The sequence below is a fragment of the Ovis canadensis genome, chromosome 13 (assembly GCF_042477335.2).
Source record: "Ovis canadensis isolate MfBH-ARS-UI-01 breed Bighorn chromosome 13, ARS-UI_OviCan_v2, whole genome shotgun sequence".
Lineage (NCBI taxonomy): Eukaryota > Metazoa > Chordata > Mammalia > Artiodactyla > Bovidae > Ovis > Ovis canadensis.
In genome coordinates this window covers 41,370,475-41,389,285 of record NC_091257.1, presented here as the reverse complement: position 1 = coordinate 41,389,285, position 18,811 = coordinate 41,370,475, and the positions used below count along the sequence as shown (strand labels likewise).

General features: G+C 44.0%; 1 protein-coding gene across 1 annotated transcript in view; it reads right to left on the bottom strand.

The window, feature by feature from the left end:
* The window catches only part of GAD2 (glutamate decarboxylase 2), a 60,780-nt gene that overhangs the window by 17,832 nt on the left and 24,137 nt on the right, over positions 1 to 18,811 (bottom strand). The window contains exons 8-11 of the mRNA XM_069548855.1: positions 16,783 to 16,862; positions 7,352 to 7,406; positions 5,563 to 5,679; positions 4,113 to 4,177 (exon numbers count right to left, since the gene is read on the bottom strand). Of these exons, the coding sequence (XP_069404956.1) occupies positions 4,113 to 4,177; positions 5,563 to 5,679; positions 7,352 to 7,406; positions 16,783 to 16,862 (317 nt within the window). The remainder of the gene's footprint in view (positions 1 to 4,112; positions 4,178 to 5,562; positions 5,680 to 7,351; positions 7,407 to 16,782; positions 16,863 to 18,811) is intronic.

The window sequence follows — 18,811 nt, the reverse complement described above, 5'->3', positions numbered from 1 at the left end:
AGAAAAGTGTTTTATATACAAGTTCATGTTAGCTCAATGAAAGACATCTCCCCAAGAATGTCCCTCACTGTCTTCAACACAATATGCAAAACTGTAACATCTGTCAGGGAGGACATGCTCTGGAATTTCTAAAGGATTATTAACAGAAAATATAGCGAGGCAAAAAGAGCACTATATATAAATCGTACGTCAGCATTTTGTAACATCTGGCATTCTTAGTGTAATTGGAGTGTGACTTTTCCATGGGATCGGCCGAAAGGTTTGTTCAGGTTTTCCATAAGATGTTATAGAAACACTCCAGTGAACTTTCTGGCCAACCCAATATATACACACACACAAAGTATTTCAGAAGGAAGTGAAGGAAACAGAAGCACCGGCTTTTTAATAAATTACACCTGAAGAGCTGGTCTCTGATGACACATTCTGCCCCAGGAAGCAGCTCTCCTGGGTTCATCTCCTCCTTCCCCTCCACATCTCTGTTTCCTACCCTGAGCATCTTTCCCCTCCACTCCTCCTGCACCTGGTCCTCTGTGAAGCTCCAGTAGCTCCTCCTCAGTCCTGGCCTCCACCTCCCCTTGAACCCAGTGTGGCCTTTCCAAAGCACGGGAAATGCCACTCCTCTCTTCAGTTCAGTCAGTTCAGTTCAGTTCAGTCACTCAGTCGTATCCGATTCTCTGCAACCCCATGGACTGCAGCACGCCAGGCCTCCCTGTCCATCACCAACTCCTGGAGTTTACTCAAACTCATGTCCATTGAGTTGGTGATGCTATCCAACCATCTCATCCTCTGCCATCCCCCTCTCCTCCTGCCTTCAGTCTTTCCCAGCATCAGGGTCTTTTCAAATGAGTCAGTTCTTTGCATCAGGTGGCCAAAGGTGGCCTCTCTTCAGACCCCCACTATGGCTGCTATAGGAGGACCTTTCTCCAGTGTTTTTCCCCAACCCGAGAAACACAAAGATCTCTATGCACAATAAGGGCTCGAGTGGCAGTGATGTTCAGCTGAAGGATTTACCTTCGTCTGGATTTGGCTCTGCAGGCAGACCCTCCGCTGAGACTCACTGGGCAGGACTTCCGGATCCTACACTAGCTTCCTGGTCTTTGACACAAATCCATCTTGGTCTCCAACCAAGTTTGTCTGAACTTTCCCCAAGGACCCTCTCAAACCTCGGTGACCCTGCTCTTCACCTTAATGCCCTTCTTCTGCTTCTGCCTGATGACGCTCCATGCCCCCACACCCCAGGGGGAAGGCTTCCTTTCCTTTAATAACCCTGTTCAGAAGGAACAATCTCTCTCTTGAGCCTTTAATTCCTCTGCCTTGACCTGTAATCCATGGTTGACTGCAGTCTCCCTACTAGATTCTAAAACCCTTGAAGACAGGCTTCCTAGCATATTTGACTTTGCATCCACACTGTGCTTCATACAGTGGTTTGCCTAAGACATAGGGCCCATAACCAATGAACTGAGTTTCTGAACCTCTGGCCCTTAGGCGTGGGAGTAGGACTAAGAATTGGTAATTTGGCAGGATCTGTGCTGGAACCTTCAGCTGGGCCAGAAAGTCTTGAGAGTGGCCCACGACGATGGGTTCTTCCAGGTACACAGCAGCCTGCTGGCAGGAGAGATTAAAGAAAGGTCCGTTGACAATGCCCAGGAGTGCCAGGTCTCCTGGCACCCTCTTAGCTATCTCAGCTTGACAGTGTTACCAGAGAAGAAAGGTGCTTTCTGAGAAAGGCAGGCCCCTAGGTGCTTGTGACATTTTGTAATGTGGACAGCACTCTGGGATCCCTGTGACCAGGGGGCCACCTTCGGATCTAGGGGACAGGAATTCACGGATTTCTTCCATTTTAGAGTGAGTTCTTGTGCTTGGAAAGTGGGCATGGCAACACACTCCAGTATTCTTGCCCGGAGAATTCCATGGACAGAGGAGCCCGGTGGGCTACAAGCCATAGGTTGCAAAGAGTGAGACACGACTGAAGCAACTCTGCACACATGCATGCAACTGAGGCAAATTTCTTTCCTAAAAGTGTGTCCATGCAGAGTTCCCCTGGCCCTAAAATCTTCACCAAAGAAAGTGAGCCTTTTGTTGATAAGTCACCCAGATGGATTCTCTCAGGTCAATGGATTGCTGGGGAGGGTCCACTCAAAGCAGAACAATGGTCCCTCATTTTTTTCTTTTTGGCAGCTCCGTGTGGTACACAGAATCTTAGCTCCCCAGGGATTCAACCTGTGCCCCCTTCCATGGAAGCATGGAGTCTTAACCACTGGACCATCAGGAAAGTCCTGACAGTCCCTCATTTTAAAAAAGGACTTCTTTGGCTGTTTCCACTTAGTAGATTTACTTCCAACACAGCTTCAAGAATTCTGGCCACTAGAGAGGACTCTGTGTTCCATAACGAATGTTCTAAGCTTTACTCTCAAAGAAGAGTCTTCAGTACAAAAGTGCATGGGTGTTTATTTTTCCAAAGCCCAGAGTATGTGATTTAGCAAGCTTTCAGGTAGTCATTGGTGGAGGGCACCCCTGGCTGGCTGTCAGCACTTGGAGCCACAGCTGGCATCAAAGGTATAGAAACAGCCTCTCACATTCTGTGCTGGTCAATTTAAGGGGACTCAACGATGAGAAGGTTCTGTATACAGGCCAATTCTTCTGATAGAATATCATATCATCTGAATTTTTGTTCGATCTTCTGAACAAGCACCTTCTGGATGGTTTTCTTTTCTTCATTCTCTTTTCCTGTTTAGTTCACTCCTGCTATAGCTTCTAGTTCCAGGCAGATCTTCATGACAAGAAGGAATTCCGATCAACTAACCAGAAGCAGAAACTTAAAACTGGCTCCCCCTGGGAAGAGGCCAGGCCTGTCCTCATCCACTCACACCTGAATGGGCACCTGTAGTCAGAGTGTGGGCAGCAGATTAGGGGACACAATCTGCTGACCTGGGCCTTGGCTGGTCTGTCTCGAGTTTTCTCCAGCTCTCCTTCTGCTAATGAGGCAGGGTGCCTCAGACTCTTCAGTAATCCCATGCCCTCCTTACCCACCCATGCACTCTCTGCATGTGGGTAGGCCTGCATATCACACAGCACACCCTGTCCATTCATTCTGGCCCAGCTGCCCTGCGTGACTGGCGCTCTCAGATGTTTTCAAGCTCCGTCAGTCTCCTCATCTTGGTATAGAAATTATGCTGAGATGTCCAGAGGTAGAGCCAGGGGGAAACTTCCCCTTAACAACACCTGGCTACTTGGCTGGGCACAGTGGGCATTTGGCAGTCCTGGATGAATCCAGGCTTTCTCAGTTGCCTGGCATGTCAGGCTCCCTGATATCCTTGACCTGCCATGTTGTGATGGGAGAACTGGGAACTCTGAGCTCCCTCTGATTAGGGGCAGGAACCAAAGCCTGAGACCAATTCTGCATTCTGTGATTCTTTTTCTTTTTCCTTTGGCCCCGAGTAGGCTTTATGCTAATCAAATACTAATCAAATATCACTTCCTTTATGCTTTGCAGCTTTTTCTCAATGGTCCCCTGCTTAGTCTCCTAAGTAAAGGTGATTGCAGCATCTATCAGAACTCACCGGAAAGAACCATTATGGAGATGAAGCCATCAGGTGATGTTATCATAAGCAGGTTTCACTTTAAGTCAATGGGCCACGTTAAACCACAAACCCCTCTTTCAACACTGATAAATTACAAGGTGTTTCTTTGCGTCACAAAATTATTTATTGGTTTCTTTAAAGCAGTGGTTATTATCCTCTCATGAAACGTGAGAGCTACTTATCTCCCTAGAAAACAGTGGCTTGCCTGAAGCTTTTAACAATTTTGATAGTTGTTGGTTCAGAGATCCCAGGAAGGTTGTTCCTGAGTACTCTGGTCAACCATGGAGGCCAGTTAGGAATCTTTATGATCTCTATGTTTGAGAGACATACAACTTGGGTCACTTGGATAGGACTTGATGTCTCTGCTGTCTACACAAAATACTCATGCATTTATGACCACACAAGACAAAGCACACAAGCACTGACAGAATGGGCTCACCTGTACACCAACACTTCTTGGACATTGGGTGTAATTTGCTTTTCACATATAGCTTTCACACTTTATGTTGTTAAGGAGAAAAATGTATGTACCTCTCCACGCCGCTTAGTTTCCACTTGTGTTTCCGAGACATCAGTAATCCCCCACCCCAAGCTGCCTGGAAAAAGAAGGGCATACAAAGAAAAGGTAGTGTTTTTTCATTGCCTGGTTTTCTAGAGTTTGGTATCTTTCAAAACAGTAAGCATTGCATGGAGTGAAAGTTACAGCCTCAACCCCAGATAACTTGGGGATTGGCACTAGACTTCCAAGGGTTAAGTTGGGGGGCTATTCTAAGGTCTCAGGCTCCATCCCACATTTATATGGGTGTAAGAAGCCAAACACTTCCTCAGTCTACACGAAAAGAAGAAGACCCTTCCCAATCCATCATCACTGTGCTTAGTCCTAGGGAAGCTCATCATTTCAGAACTAGAAGTACTAATATCTCCACAGTTTAGACTAAAAATGAATTAAAACCCTTTAAACAACTTTCACATTGCAAGGAAAACTCTTTCTGACAACTCTGAGTGCATATTATTAATATAAAGCCAAAATGACCTAAACCAGTCTACTCAACAACATAAGCCTCTTGCACTGGAATGGAAAGCAACTTATGCTTCCTTCGTTGATAAAGCCTCACAATGGAAAACACATCAGCTGAACCAAGCATGGTGCTTAGTGACGATGTGGCATTGATTCCTGATCTCATTATGGGTCATTAGCAGTTTTCAGAGGGTTGCTGATCATTGAGCCACACTTTGAGTCATGCTGGTCTAAACTTAAATTCCATTAGTTTGTCCTTCTAAAGGTTGACATCTGGTTTCATTTGAAAATGTCTTGATGAGTGCCCTCCATTAATTATTTCTTGGTGTGACTAACTGTGGAGTCAAAACGTCTCATATATGGCCTATCTAACTAGCTGACCATACATTGGAAATTTGGTATTTCCTAGCAAGTTTAAGTCTACTTTCCTCCTCAGTTATACTTGTTTCTGACTTGAGTTGAATTTTTTATCCACTGGATCTCCTAGATAAATGAAACTCCTGTTTACTCTTTTGATCATTCTCATAAGGAAGGAAGCTTTGCATGTATGTGACTGTGTATTTTCATGTGTGAGACTGTGTGTCTGTGTCTTTGCATGTGTGTGACTGTGTGTATGTTTGTGTGTGTGTGTGTGTTTGCATGTGTGACTGTGTGTGTTCCTCTGTGGACATTATGACCTAATGAACCAAGAGCTAAGTGCTCAGCTCAGGTCCTGGTCCCAGAAATAAGAATACTATCCTGTTGGGGAAGTTAAGGCATAGTCAGCCTCAGACAGCTTCTAGCGCATGTCGTGTACTGTGAGTCATGTACTTCATTGTCTCTGCCACCTTTAAAAGCTTATCTATTATCATCCTGGGAATAAACTCCTAAAGTTAAAAAAAAAATACAATACATTTCATTCCATGAGCTCCAGGGGCAAAATGTGCAAGAACATTTCCGTGGTGCTCCCTCTCTGATACTTACATCTACGTGCATCCAGATCTTAAACTTTTTGCAAATGTCAGCAACCGCTAACAGGGGGTCAAAGGCTCCATACACAGTGGTCCCAGCCGTGGCGCTCACAAGGAAAGGGACAAACCCCTGTGCAAATGAGAAAGCCCCAAAGAATGTAAACCAGCAGTCCAAGGATTCTTTTAAAAAGCTGTGGACATTCTCTTCCTATCTTACACATCTGTCTTTTTTGGAACCACCAGAAGGGTTTTGACGATACCTTGGAGCCTAGTTGGAACAATGTTCGCCCTCCAGATCTGAGTTCTTCAGGCCATTCCGTAGGCTCTGCCAGTTGCCTTATGAGATCAGACACTCTGGTTCTCAGAAGAGGCTGCACTGGACCCAGGGGTGTGTAAACTTGGTGGTGCCCACAAATCTTTGGTACATTCCAAGGAGAGTTTCTGATCTTCCCCCCCCACCCCCCCCCACCCACTTACTTTCCTAGTCTTCCTTTTTCATAGAAGGGTCTCTGAACATAATAGAGTGAGCAGACAAAAGGATGAAGGGAAGGAACTCCTACCAGCCCATTATTCCTCGTTGGAAAATCCCTAGATAACTTATTTGGAGTCTCAGAGGATTCACTTGGGAGTAAACAATAAGCCATGATTTTTTCCATCTAAGTTGACTTCGTCTGTCTGGCCATGGCTAAATGAAAACTGATAGAAATAATAGACTGCTGACGAAAAATGGCCGAAGAATGTCACTCAGTCATGTCCGGCTCTTTGCGACCCCGCGGCCTGTAGCCCGCCAGGCCTCTCAGTCCATGGAAATCTTCAGGCAACTGGAGTGGGCAGCCATTCCCTTCTCCAGGGGATCTTCCCGACCCAGGGGTGGAACTCGGGTTTCCTGCATTGCAGGCAGACTCTTTAATGTCTGAGCCACCAGGGAAGCCCAAATGAAAACTGATAGAAACAATGGGCTGTTGCTGAAAGATGGCTGAAGAATGCCTCAAATAGGGTGAACAGAGTTACTCCATAAAGACATGACAGGCCCTGATGTTACAGTCAGTCTTTAGGTGGCAGCAAAGGTTTATGTGGTTACAAGTGGTTCTAGGACCAGAATAAGGGGAAAGGATCCTGCTGCCACTTTGCAGGGGAGGAAAAGGCCTAAGAAAATGAATAATGATTTCTGAGATCCTAATAATAAAATGCATGCGTCATGCTGTTGAACTGGGAACTGTAGAAGAGATCTACTAACAGCTCCAACCTGCAAATCATGAAGGGATGTAAATGACTTTCTAGAGCTTTGTAGGAATTTTCAGCAGGTCTTCAGAACGTGTCACTTCTAAAAAAAGTACTAAATGGCTTCCTGAAAAATAAGGCGTTTGGAGGGTCAATCATTTCAGTATGTGTCTTGGCAGGAAAACGGTCCCTTTCAAGTAACCACACACAGTAACTCCCATATGCTAAATTAGCTTCTAGGGATTTTCCATTTGTGAAAGCAGTCTTTCCAGTGAATCTGTTTAATGCCAATCCTCACACAGGAAGGCAAGTCCATTGGAAACTGTTACTACCATTGTGTTACTAGAACTGTTAGTATAACTGTGTTACTATAATTGTTAGTACCACTGTATATAGTATTTACCAGTAACTTAGACTTTTTCAAAGTAAAGCCCATCACTCAGAGAAATAAGTAATGACTGAATGAAAAATTCCACGTACTCTTTACAAACACAACAAAAACACTTTCTCTAGTAGATGGAAACAGAAATACACACCCTCAGCTTGTTATGAGCTGCATAAAACTCCCTTCAAAAACTTACTTTTTGTTTGGCTTCAAGGATCCTTCTTTCAAGGTCAGATGGGATCATTTTCCCCCTGAAAGGAGAAGCAAATATATGTTTGCTTTGAATAATTACTTTGTTGCCTTTACAAAGAGTTGCAAGGGGGTAAAAGTTCAACCTTAAATGATTGGTAATAAGGACCAGTTGGAACCATTCCTTGGTTGTTTCCAGAAAGAAAGGCATTTCCTCCCTGAGTGACACTGGATTGTCATTTCTGATATGCTTAGGAGACGCCCGATCCCGCTGTCCATGTGTCTCTCCACTCTGCACAGAGCCTGTTTTATAGGCAATCTCCTTAGTTAGAGCAAACCTGTTCTGGAGTGAGACATTTGGCACTGAAAGCAGATTTAGAAAAAAGATTTGTCTTCCAAATCTTCCAACAAACAGACCTGCAATTGCACACAGAGATGAAATGCCAAGAAGAGAAAATCCACTCTGAAACATCTGAATGAAAATATTACGTCTAAAGCCACCCAGTTACATTCCGAGAGCTAAAATCACAAAGCAGGCCAAGAACTCATGGGCTCAAATGTCAGCCAGGCATCAGAGAAACATCCTTTCATCTCCATCCTTTCATCCTTTCCTTCCTAAAGTAGAAACACATAGTGCTTTAGTTATTATAAAAACCCCACTATTGGACTTCTCTGGTGGCCCAGCGGTTAAGAATCCACCTGCCAATGCAGGAACATGAGTTCAATCCCTGGTCCTGGCAGATCCTGATGCCTCGGGGCAACTAAGCCCGTGCACCACAACTATTGAAGCCCGCAAGCCTAGAGCGATGCTCTGCAACAAGAGAAGCCACTGCAATGAGAAGCCCACGCACTGCAACTGGAGGGTAGCTGCTGCTCTCGCTGCAACTAGAGAAAGCCCTTGTGCAACAACGGAGACCCAGCGCAGCCAAAACAAATAAACTAGTACTTTCTAAAAAACTACTATTATAATAATCAAAGGAGCTGATTTCTACAAGAAGTTAGAGGCGGCTAGATGTGTGATCTTAGTCAAGCCACTTCTGTGCCTATGATGACCATACCTTAGCGATAATATTACTTATGGAGTTATGAGGGTTATATGAGTTAATAGATGAAAAATTATTTTTAAAAGTGCTTGGCATTTAGGAAGTATTCCAGAAAAGAGAGCTTTGATTGTTGAGGATTTTATAATGCATTATGACATTCCTACCTCAAGACTCTGGAGCAAAAATCCAAGCAAAAGACAAAGTAGCTAACTATACGTTATTGGAGGCGTGAATGATTTTTTGAACCAAAAGAACTCTTCTGAGGTTTCTACACCGTTAAACTTCTCACATTGGGGTCCTTGATCTAGGTTTGTAAAATGCAGCTTGGAAAAATAAGTGATGGGAAGGAGGATGTCACCATAAGCAGCTGGGAATGCTACTGGCATTGAGGGGACAGTAAGTGAGGTTTGGAGATTCACAGTCTTTTGTGGGGATCCTTGTAATTTTAGGTAAATATAGATTTAGATACAGAGTAAGCCATTAGGCTACTTCATTACAGCTTCTAGCATTGTCTTGCCTAAGCTTTCCTGACTGAAACGTGTTATCTTATTTTAAACTACTTTTCTCACCTTTCTCCATTTTATAAAAGTAATTTGGGCATAATGGGCATTGTATCTTCCACAATTTTCATTTCAAGCTGACAGAGGTATTACATAATGGTCGGCACAGAAAGCAGAGGTTACTTCCTGTGCTTTAAAAAGCATGGAGAACCACTGAGTTTTGTGAAGCTATTTTCCAAAGAAAGGCAGTTAACACATTATTGACTGGAGACCTATGAATGCCATAGGTGTTAGTTTCTTCAAAAATCCCCTGGTCAATAAAGCATTAAAATGCAATTAATTACCTGGCAACGGCAATGGACACATCACCAGTGATTAATCAGTTGGACTGGAGTGAAACAAAGAGCATTAAATGTATATTTGGTGCTGAGGGTGTGATTCTAATCTGAGCAGCCCACCTCTGGGGACTTTCTGTGGGATGGGCCCCTGAAGGAGGGACAGAAGGAATGGAGGGGCAGTCTTGTGGCAGGGGTGGGTGGGGGGGTGGAGAGTTCTGGAAGGCCCTTCACACCCTACATGTCTCCCTACACTTCACAGCTTGGCCTGGGAGCATCCCTGAAAGCTGTGATTTTATTTGCAAAAAGTGGAAACAGAGACACAGACATAGAGATCAAACATATGGATATCAAAGGGGAAGTGCAGGGGATGAATTGGGAGGTTTGGATCGATATATATACACTATTGATATCACATATAAAACAGATAACTAGTGAGAACCTACTGTGCAGCACAGGGAACTCTGCTCAGTGCTCTGTGGTGACCTAAATGGGAAGGAAATCCCCCAAAGACAGGATATATGTATATGTATAGCTGATTCACTTTGCTGTATAGTAGAAACTAACACAACATTATAAAGCAATTATACGCTTTATAAAGAAAAGAAAAAGAAAGTTGTGATTTTTCGGCCTCTCTTAGATCTGGCTATGCCAAAACACCCTGAGCCACCATGATAAAAACAAAAGGTTCAGAGGAAATTCAGGTCTTATATTTACCTTTGAAACTAAGTTTTAAGTACTTTAAAATTGCAAAGGTGCTTTTGTTGATAAACATAAAATTGAGAGATTTTCAGAAATTGTTTGCAAGTCTCAAATGTTATCTAGTCTACCATGACTAACCTCCTCTGCCTTGGAGAGTTCTGGGGAGACTGACTTGACAATTGCTATTTGCTCACTAATCACATCTAGATATTTTGTTAACCCTTGGCAGCAAGACCACACAGAGAAGTCACAGATAGGGGACATCAGAATTGAGAGGGGCCCAAGCAACCCACTCCAGGGTTCTTGTCTGGAGAATCCCAGGGACTGGGGAGCCTGGTGGGCTGCCGTCTATGGGGTCGCACAGAGTCGGACACGACTGAAGCGACTTAGCAGCAGCAGCAGCAAGACCTCTTTCTTGTTTTCTCAATGATTGTCTCATTTCTCAAATGAGGACACAGGATAAGACAGTTGCCTGCATGATAGCCTAGGATCAGGTAAAGCCTGGCTGAAACGAGCAAGTAAATGCCAAGCTTCCAGAACAAACTCAAAGGGCCAAACATATAGGAAACCTCTATGCAAATGTTGTTGTCTTTGAAGAAGATAAGATAAATCCTTTGTGATGACATTTAGCTTTCAAGAATCAGAGCTGTCATTCACACCTGCTGGGAAAGCAGTAATGAACGTATGAATGCAGGCGTGATAAGTCGTGTCCAACTCTTTGCGACCCTATGGACTGTAGCCCACCAGGCTCCTCTGTCCATGGGATTCTTCAGGCAAGAATACCGGAGTGGGTTGCCACCCTCCTCCAGGGGATCTTCCGACCCAGGGATAGAACGCACGTCTCTTATGTCTCCTGTTTTGGCAGGTGGATCCTTTACCACTAGCAGCACCTAGGAAGCCCAGTGAACACACATGCTGTCCCATTTCCACATGAAGGCAGGGAGAAGGGACAGCCTTGTCAAGTCATCAAGTCCAAGTGTTTGCTTCTCACAGAGTGGAAAGCTCTGGGTTTGTCCTTAACAGAGAGGTTCCAGACTTCTCCAGGCATCCAGCCTTCAAGTCTGTATTTGCCTTGCCCACTTAGAAACCCAGAGCCTGGCACACTGCAGGTGGCAGATGGACATTTGTCGGAGGTATGTGACTAGAAGGTTAACGTTTCACCCCAGGATAATATTAATATACTCACTTTATCTTGGTGACTGATCAGAAAGCTAGTATGGGAGACTCTGTAGACAAAACTTTTCACCTTTTCAGTGATCTTAGAATTGGATAACTTTGTAAAATTTCGCATGCATAAAAATCATGATACATGTTTTCAAAATGCATATTCTTTGGCCCTGATCTTAGGGATTTTGATTCAGAAGGTCAGTGATAGGGCCCTGGAATTAATTTATTCTACTGAATATTTGCTGAAAATATTTGCTGAAGACTCACTATGTGCCAAACGCTATTAGGGGTGCTGGGGTACCAGGGTAAACAGGCCAGTTTCTACTGTCCACGGCTTACATCCTAACAGAGGAGACAAACAATAACAAGTAAACAAACATGCATAGCAATCCACATTTCTAACAAGGAGATTGTGGCACAGGCAGACCTAGGTCCACATGTTGAGAAATGTTGCTTTAGAAATGGAAGTTTTACCCTGGCAGGTATTTCCATAACTGTGTAACATACTAGCCAGGCACTTTTCACAGGACCCAGGGTTTTGAGCCATCACAGACATAGGGAAGCTAGCAGAAGGAAGTCCGGCCATGACTTTGTGCATCCCCAACTGCCCACGTGCTGTGAGGAGGAAGAGAGCCTCCAAACTCCCCAACAGGCTCCTCCAAGGATTAGAAGCTCTTTGGCAGCCCTAGCTTTTCCAGACAAGCATCTTTTCATGCAGGGAAGCTTTAGACGGCAGCTATTGCATCCTGCATGTCTGGTTTAGAAGTATTTCCATAGCAAAATGTATATATTTTATCTTTAGATATGCAGCAGCCTGTAAGCACCCAGTGAAACAGTGGTTGATGCTCCGTGGTGCTATTCTCTATTAGGTGCCAGTGTTTAAGAGAAAAACTGCCATTAAAAGGGAGGACTGTTGAACAAGACTGCTGCTTTGGATGAGGCAGTTTTACATAGAGATTCTTGATTTTGATAGTCTTTTAAAAATGTATGTGATGGAGACTTCCCTAGCCATGCAGTGGCTAAGACTCTGAGCTTCCACTGCAGGGCGTACAGGTTTGCCCCCTGGTTGGGTAACTAAGATTCCACATACCACGCAGAGTGGCCAAATAAAAAAAAAAATTTCTAAATTTAAAAAGCAAAATGTGTCAGAATGGGTTAAAAAAAACCTAAGCATGAAAAATAAATATTAAAGAATTTATATGATGCTCTCATCATGTATACAGAAGTCAAAACCTTATGCTGTACATATGACATTTTGATAACTATGATAAACCAATGCTGTCTCAATAAATTAAAAATTTTTTTAATCCATATGATGCTATTGGGTCAGAAAACTTGATGAAGTTGCCTGAGCAAAATCCCACACTGCCAGCTAGAGCCACCAGGAGGAAGAATCTTCTCTTTGTGGAAAGAAGCAAATGACACAGATTACACTGTGCTATACAGATTCACGGTCATCTTCCCACGGCTGTAAAGGGGCAAACTGTCTTACCCAAAGGAGCACATTACTGGGGAGTGTGGCACTCTGGGCAGGTCACAAATGGGGTGCTTGAGTCTTTGGGGACTCTGCTCATTGACACTGGTGAACTATAATAATTCTACCAGCCAAAGAGCTGAGAGCTTGGCTCTGTTCACAGAGATTTGTGTGCAAAGAAGAAAGCATGTGTGATCCTTCCCATTAGAAATTGCCTAATGTTACAACCATTGTTAATAGCAATGGCCCCCAACAGTGACGAGGAACTACCAGTTTTAGAAGCAGTCACTGCACTGTGCCTTACTCCTGATCTCTGCCCCTCAGGTCAACTCTACAAGAGACTTATGACTGTGTTACAAGGGGGCTGGAAGGTTGACAACTCTTCTGGTCCAAGGCCAACAGGGTATCATGTATATTGGTCAGACATATTTCCTGTGAGGTTTAATAGCAATTTACTAATAATTTAGGTAAGTTAAAGGGAACCCTGAAGGGAGGAGCAAGAAATGGAGAAATCAAAGAACGTGGAAGAGAATGCTGGAGAGAATTAACTTCTAAAAGTACCTGAAAGTCCATACTGATAACACATATTAGAGACAGAAAGATAGACAGAGATAGAGCAAGAGAGATGGAAAAAGAGAGAAAAAAGGAAATTCTTCCTTCCTTTAGCATCATCAATGGATGCTAAACTGGTGAATGTATGTTTTAGGAGGGACATAGTATTTATATATAGTCTCAAAGCATCCCCTACCAATATTATTAACTGCAAAGTAGAGAACAGTCATTTTACAGTGGAGAGACCTTCCTGGAATTCCTGCCCAAAATGCATTGCCTGAATCTAAGGAAATGTCAAATAAACCCAATTAAGAAATATTCTGCAAAATAAATGATCTACACTCATCAAAATATCAATGTCATGATAAACAATGGAAGGATGAGGACAAGTTCCAGATTAAAGGGGACTAAAAAGGTGAAAACTGAGTGTCACTTGTGAACCTGGACAGCGAAAAAAAAAATAGCTCTAACGGGACAACAGAGGATGAGATGGTTGGATGGCATCTCGGACTCGATGGACATGAGTTTGCACAAACTCCAGGAGACGGTGAAGGACGGCAATGCCTGGCATGCTGCAGTCCAAGGGGTGGCAAAGAGTTGGACATAACTGAGTGACTGAACTGAACTGAAAGGATAAGATTGGGACAACTGATGCAATCTGAATAGGGTGGATAGATTAAAGATTAGTCTGTGTCAATGTCAAGTTTCCTGATTTTGGTAACTGGACTATGATTAGGTAAATTAATATTTTTGTTATAAAAAAAGATACACATTGAACTAGATTTCCCTGGTGGCCCGGTTGTTAAAACTATGCTTCCACAGAAGGAGTCATGGGTTTGATCCCTGGTCAGGGAAGTAAGATCCCACGTGCTGCATGCCGTGGCCAACAAACAAACAAAAATACACACTGACAAATTAATGGGTAAAGGGGAATGATGTCTGTAAGAAATTCTCAAGTGATTCAGAAAAAATTATATCTATAATATATGTATATTAATGTATGTAATATTGTAATGATTTCCTGGTGACTCAGTGGTTAAGAATCTGCCTGTCATTGCAGGAGACATGGGTCTTATCCCTAGGTCGGGAAGATCCCCTGGAAAAGGAAATGGCAACCCACTCCGTATTCTTGCCTGGGAAATCCCACTGGAGTGAGGAGCCTGGCAGGAAACAGTCCATGGGGTCGCAAAGCGTAGGATATGCTTTAGTGACTAAACAACAATACTGTAATATTCATTATGTTCAACATGTAATATTAATGTTAAATTCCATCCACAGAAAGAAAGAGAATGGTAAAGCAAGCATATCAGAATGCTAATGACTGGTGACTTTGGGTGTAGAGTGTGTGAGAGTTCTTGTTACTATCGTTGCAGTTTTTCTTTGGTCGAAATTATTCACAAAACTACAAAGTTAAAAAAAAGGCTGGATGAGTAAATGTCTAAGAACCTTTCTAATGCTGAGGGTATCTGAACTGAAATCAGCTAGCAGCTGGCCCCCTCCCATCCTCGCCAGCCCTCCTGCCTAAACCTCTTCCCTGCCCTTCCTTCACCACTCCTGCTCTCTCCTCCCTGTCTCCTTCCTGTTTTATAACGTAAGATGATTTCAGATTGCTTATGAGCTCATCAGAGGCAGTTCCTACATAATTTCAGCCACAAGAATAAGGAACTCACAAAGGAAATTAAACCTCGGCTATTTTTTCCATTTTTTTTCCATATAATTCACACTCCATCTCTAGCAGACTCTTCCCTGCACAGTTAAATATGTCTTAAGCCCCCTTGGGCTTACCAGGTAGCTCAAACAGTAAAGAATCTGCCTGCAATGTGGGAAATCTGGGTTCAATCCCTGGGTCAGGAAGATCCCCTGGAGAAGGGAATGGCAAACCACTCTAGTATTTTTGCCTGGAGAATCCCATGGACAGAGGAGCCTGGCGGGCTACAGTCCATGGGGTCGCAAAGAGTCAGACACAACTGAGCGACTTCCATTTCTTTCACACTTTCTTTTCTTTAAGCCCCCTTCCTCAAAACAACCCAACCCAAACCATGCTGGACTCCTTCCTCCCCTTCATGGCTCAACCTCTGGAAACAGCTGGCTTTTTTTCTCCATTTCCTCCTCTCCGCTTACCCTTGAATCCACTGCAAACTGCCTTCCAGTCTCAACCCTCTATTGAAACTGCTCCTGCCAAACTCATCAGCCACCTTCCTATAAGGAAAGCTGAGAGGCAGCTGATGACCCTCATCTCATCTACTGATGGCATCTGATGCTGCACCCACTCCACAGGCTTCCCTGGTGGCTCAAACGGTAATCTGCCTGCAATACAGGAGACCTAGGTTCAGTCCTTGGGTCGGGAAGATCCCCTGGAGAAGGAAATGACAACCCACTCCAGTATTCTTGCCTGGAGAATTTCATAGACAGCGGAGCCTAGTGGGCTACAGTCCATGGGGTCACAACGAGTCGGACAGGACTGAGAAACTAATCCTTTCAGCTTTCAACCACTTCTAGAATCACTCTCACAGCCCTGGGTCCTGATTCTCCTCCAACAACTCTGGACTGGCCCTCCTCAGTCTGCACGGCAGCTGCTCTCGCTCTGCCTGTCCCTGACACGTGGGTTCCCCCTGACTCTTGCCCAGGCCCACTCTGCACGGGTCCCATCACACATCTTCTGACCTCCAGGCTGATGCTTCTGTTGGCTACCCTGACACCCTCACTTGGACATCTCATAAGCTCTACAAACTCAGCATCTCCACTTCGGGGGAGGGGGGGATGGTTCCTGGCTTAGAGAATAGCACCACATGGATTTAGCCGGGAAGCCTGGTGTTTCCTCTCCTCTCACCTGTCAACTTGCACACACCCTCCCCCGGGTCAGTCAGTAATTCCTGTCAATTCCAGCACTTCATCTCCACTGCTCCTCCCCAGGTCAGCCCACCCTCCTTCTGCCGACAGGCCCTCTCCCTACTTGGGTCATATACGTCCAGGGAACTAGGATTATGCCTTATGCTTTTCTAGAACCTAGTGACATGGTAAGTGATCATAAATATCTCTCTAATAAATTCATATGAATAAATAAATGGTGAATTGAGTGGCTTCCTTTTAATTTAGTGGAATTTCTTATTCAATCCTTTTAAGACTAAATTTATTTTCTTACATTTTAACCTCACCTTTATCCAGAGTACCTACGAAGTTTGGGTACCAGATTAAGACAGGGAGTTTTCCTAAGAGAGCTCTTTGGCTCAGGCTCTGAGCTGATGAGTTGCTGGAGGCATTATTTACCTTCTGCTCCCTAAACTGTCCCCCTCCTGTAATCACTCCATCAAGTTCACACAATCTGTGGTGCCTGGAGGAGTGACACCTCCATAAATCAGTTCTCAACCCGTTGGCTGCTGCTTAAGTGCCCAGATGATAAATGTCCTTCTGCACCTTCTCGGTGCAGAAAATTCTGGTTGATTCAGCAAAGGTGTGGATTCAGTCAAAGGCCGTGAATGCCTCTGCGTCATTGAAGAACCACGTCCTAGGACTCCAAGCAAGAGGGAAAAAGAAACAGCGAAGACCAGCAGCTGGCAAGGAGGCAGGTCTGTGCCCTACAGGTCATCACCTGTTTTCAGACTTTTAAGGCGTATGTATACAAACTGCAAACTGGTAACCAACAAGGGTTGCAGATTCATGCTCACCTTTCATCACATTTAATCAGAATCACACTGTCTGTTCCAATGCCCAAGGCTGCAGCTCCCTTCTTGAGAGAAAAATGGCTCTGTAAAAGAAACCACATTTGTAATTAGTTGCAAATAAAGTCAAGATCCTTTTCCTTGGCTGTTTTTCTTTTTTCCTTTTATTTCTGACATGTCCCTCCAAAGCCTGAATTGCTGAGAAAAGATGGAATCCTTCATTTAACCTTTAATTTTCAATTGTGGTCAAAGGCACATAACATGAAATTTATCATCTTAACTATTTTAAGTCTCTAGGCCAATGGCATTAAATATATTCACACTGTTGAGCAACCATCACCACCATCTATCTCCTGAGCTCTTTATCATCTTGCAAAGACTGACACTCTGTATCCATTAAACAGCAGCTCCCCATTTTTTGACGACTCCTAGCAAAAAGACTATCAGGTATCACCACAGTGATAATGTATTCCTCATTCAAGAATTTGTGGAAGCATCCCTGGTGGCTGGCTCAGATGGTAAAGAATCCACCTCAATGCAGGGAACCCGAGTTCATCCCTGGGTCAGGAAGATCCCCTGGAGAAGGGCATGGCAACCCACTCCAGTATTCTTGCCTAAGAAATCCCATGGACAGAGGAACCTGGCAGGATACAATCCATAGCGTCACAAAGAGCTGGATACAATTGAGCGACTTTAACACTTCTACTTTTCACTTTTTCCAGTTAAACAAGCTGAATTAAATCTCCCTAGTACAGGACTTGTCAGAGCCTTTAATAGGAAAACACATGCAGCAGATATCCCAGGTAGATCTGTTTTGCTATGTTTCTTGCATTTATTTGTCAATGGAACCCCCTTAGCGAGAAGCACTCTACTTGCCCTGAACATGCACAGCGCAGGAGAACAGAGGCTCCTTCATGCTGGAGGGTCCACCCTTCTCGCCAGCAGTGGTTCCCAAACCGCGGGATACATCACAGTCTCCTGAAGGGCTTGCTCCTACCATTCTACTTTCTATCTTGATGAATTTGACTACTCTAATACTTCATGTCAGCGGAACCATCGGGTAATTTGTGTGTGTGGGTGACTGGCTTATTTCATTAGCATAATAGCCTCAAGGTTCATCCATGTTGTAGCATGTGTCAAAATTTCCTTCCTTCTTAATGTCAAATCACATTCATTTTGGACTTCCAAGGTGGCGCAGTGGGAAAGAATCTGCCTGCAATGCAAGAAGAGCAAGAGATGCAGGTTTGATCCCTGAGTTGGGAAGATCTCCTAGGGTAGGAAATGACAACCCGCTCCAATACTCTTGCATGGAAAGTCCCATGGACAGAGGAACCTGATGGGCTACAGTCCATGGGGCTACGAAGAGTCAGACACGACTGAGCAACTGAGAGCACGTTGCATATTTATCTTATGTACACACAATACTTTAGTTTTTCATTCATCTGTCAATAAACACTTGGGTTGCTTCCAGCCTTTGGCCTTGTGAATAAGGCTGCTATGAACATGGGTGGACAATCATCTCCTTGAGTTTTGCTGTTAACTCTTTTGGGTATATACGCAGAAGTGGAAATGCTGGATCGTAAGGTAATTCTGCTTCTCAGGTCCTGCCACATTGTTTCCTTAGCAGCTGCATTTCCTTTCTCACTGGCAGTGCACAACAGTTCCAGAGTCTCCACACCCTTGGCAACGGTTGTTGTTTTCTGCTTTCTGGTAACAGTCATTCTGATAGGTGTGCGGTGATACTTCATTATGGATTTGCTTTTTATAGACCTAATCATTAGTGATGTCAAAGATCATTTCATGGACTTACTGGCCATTGGTACATTTCTTTGGAGAAATGTCTCTACAAGTTCTTTGCCCATTTTTGAAGGGGGTTGTTTGGATTTTGTTGCTGTTGAATTCACTTGGGCTTTTGCATGAAGAGAACAAGATCCTGGAAATTATTTAAAAAAAAAAAACACACAAAACAAAACAAAAACAACCTGCTAGGTGTCTTAGTGGTAAAGAATCCACCTGCCAAGCCAGAGACACGGGT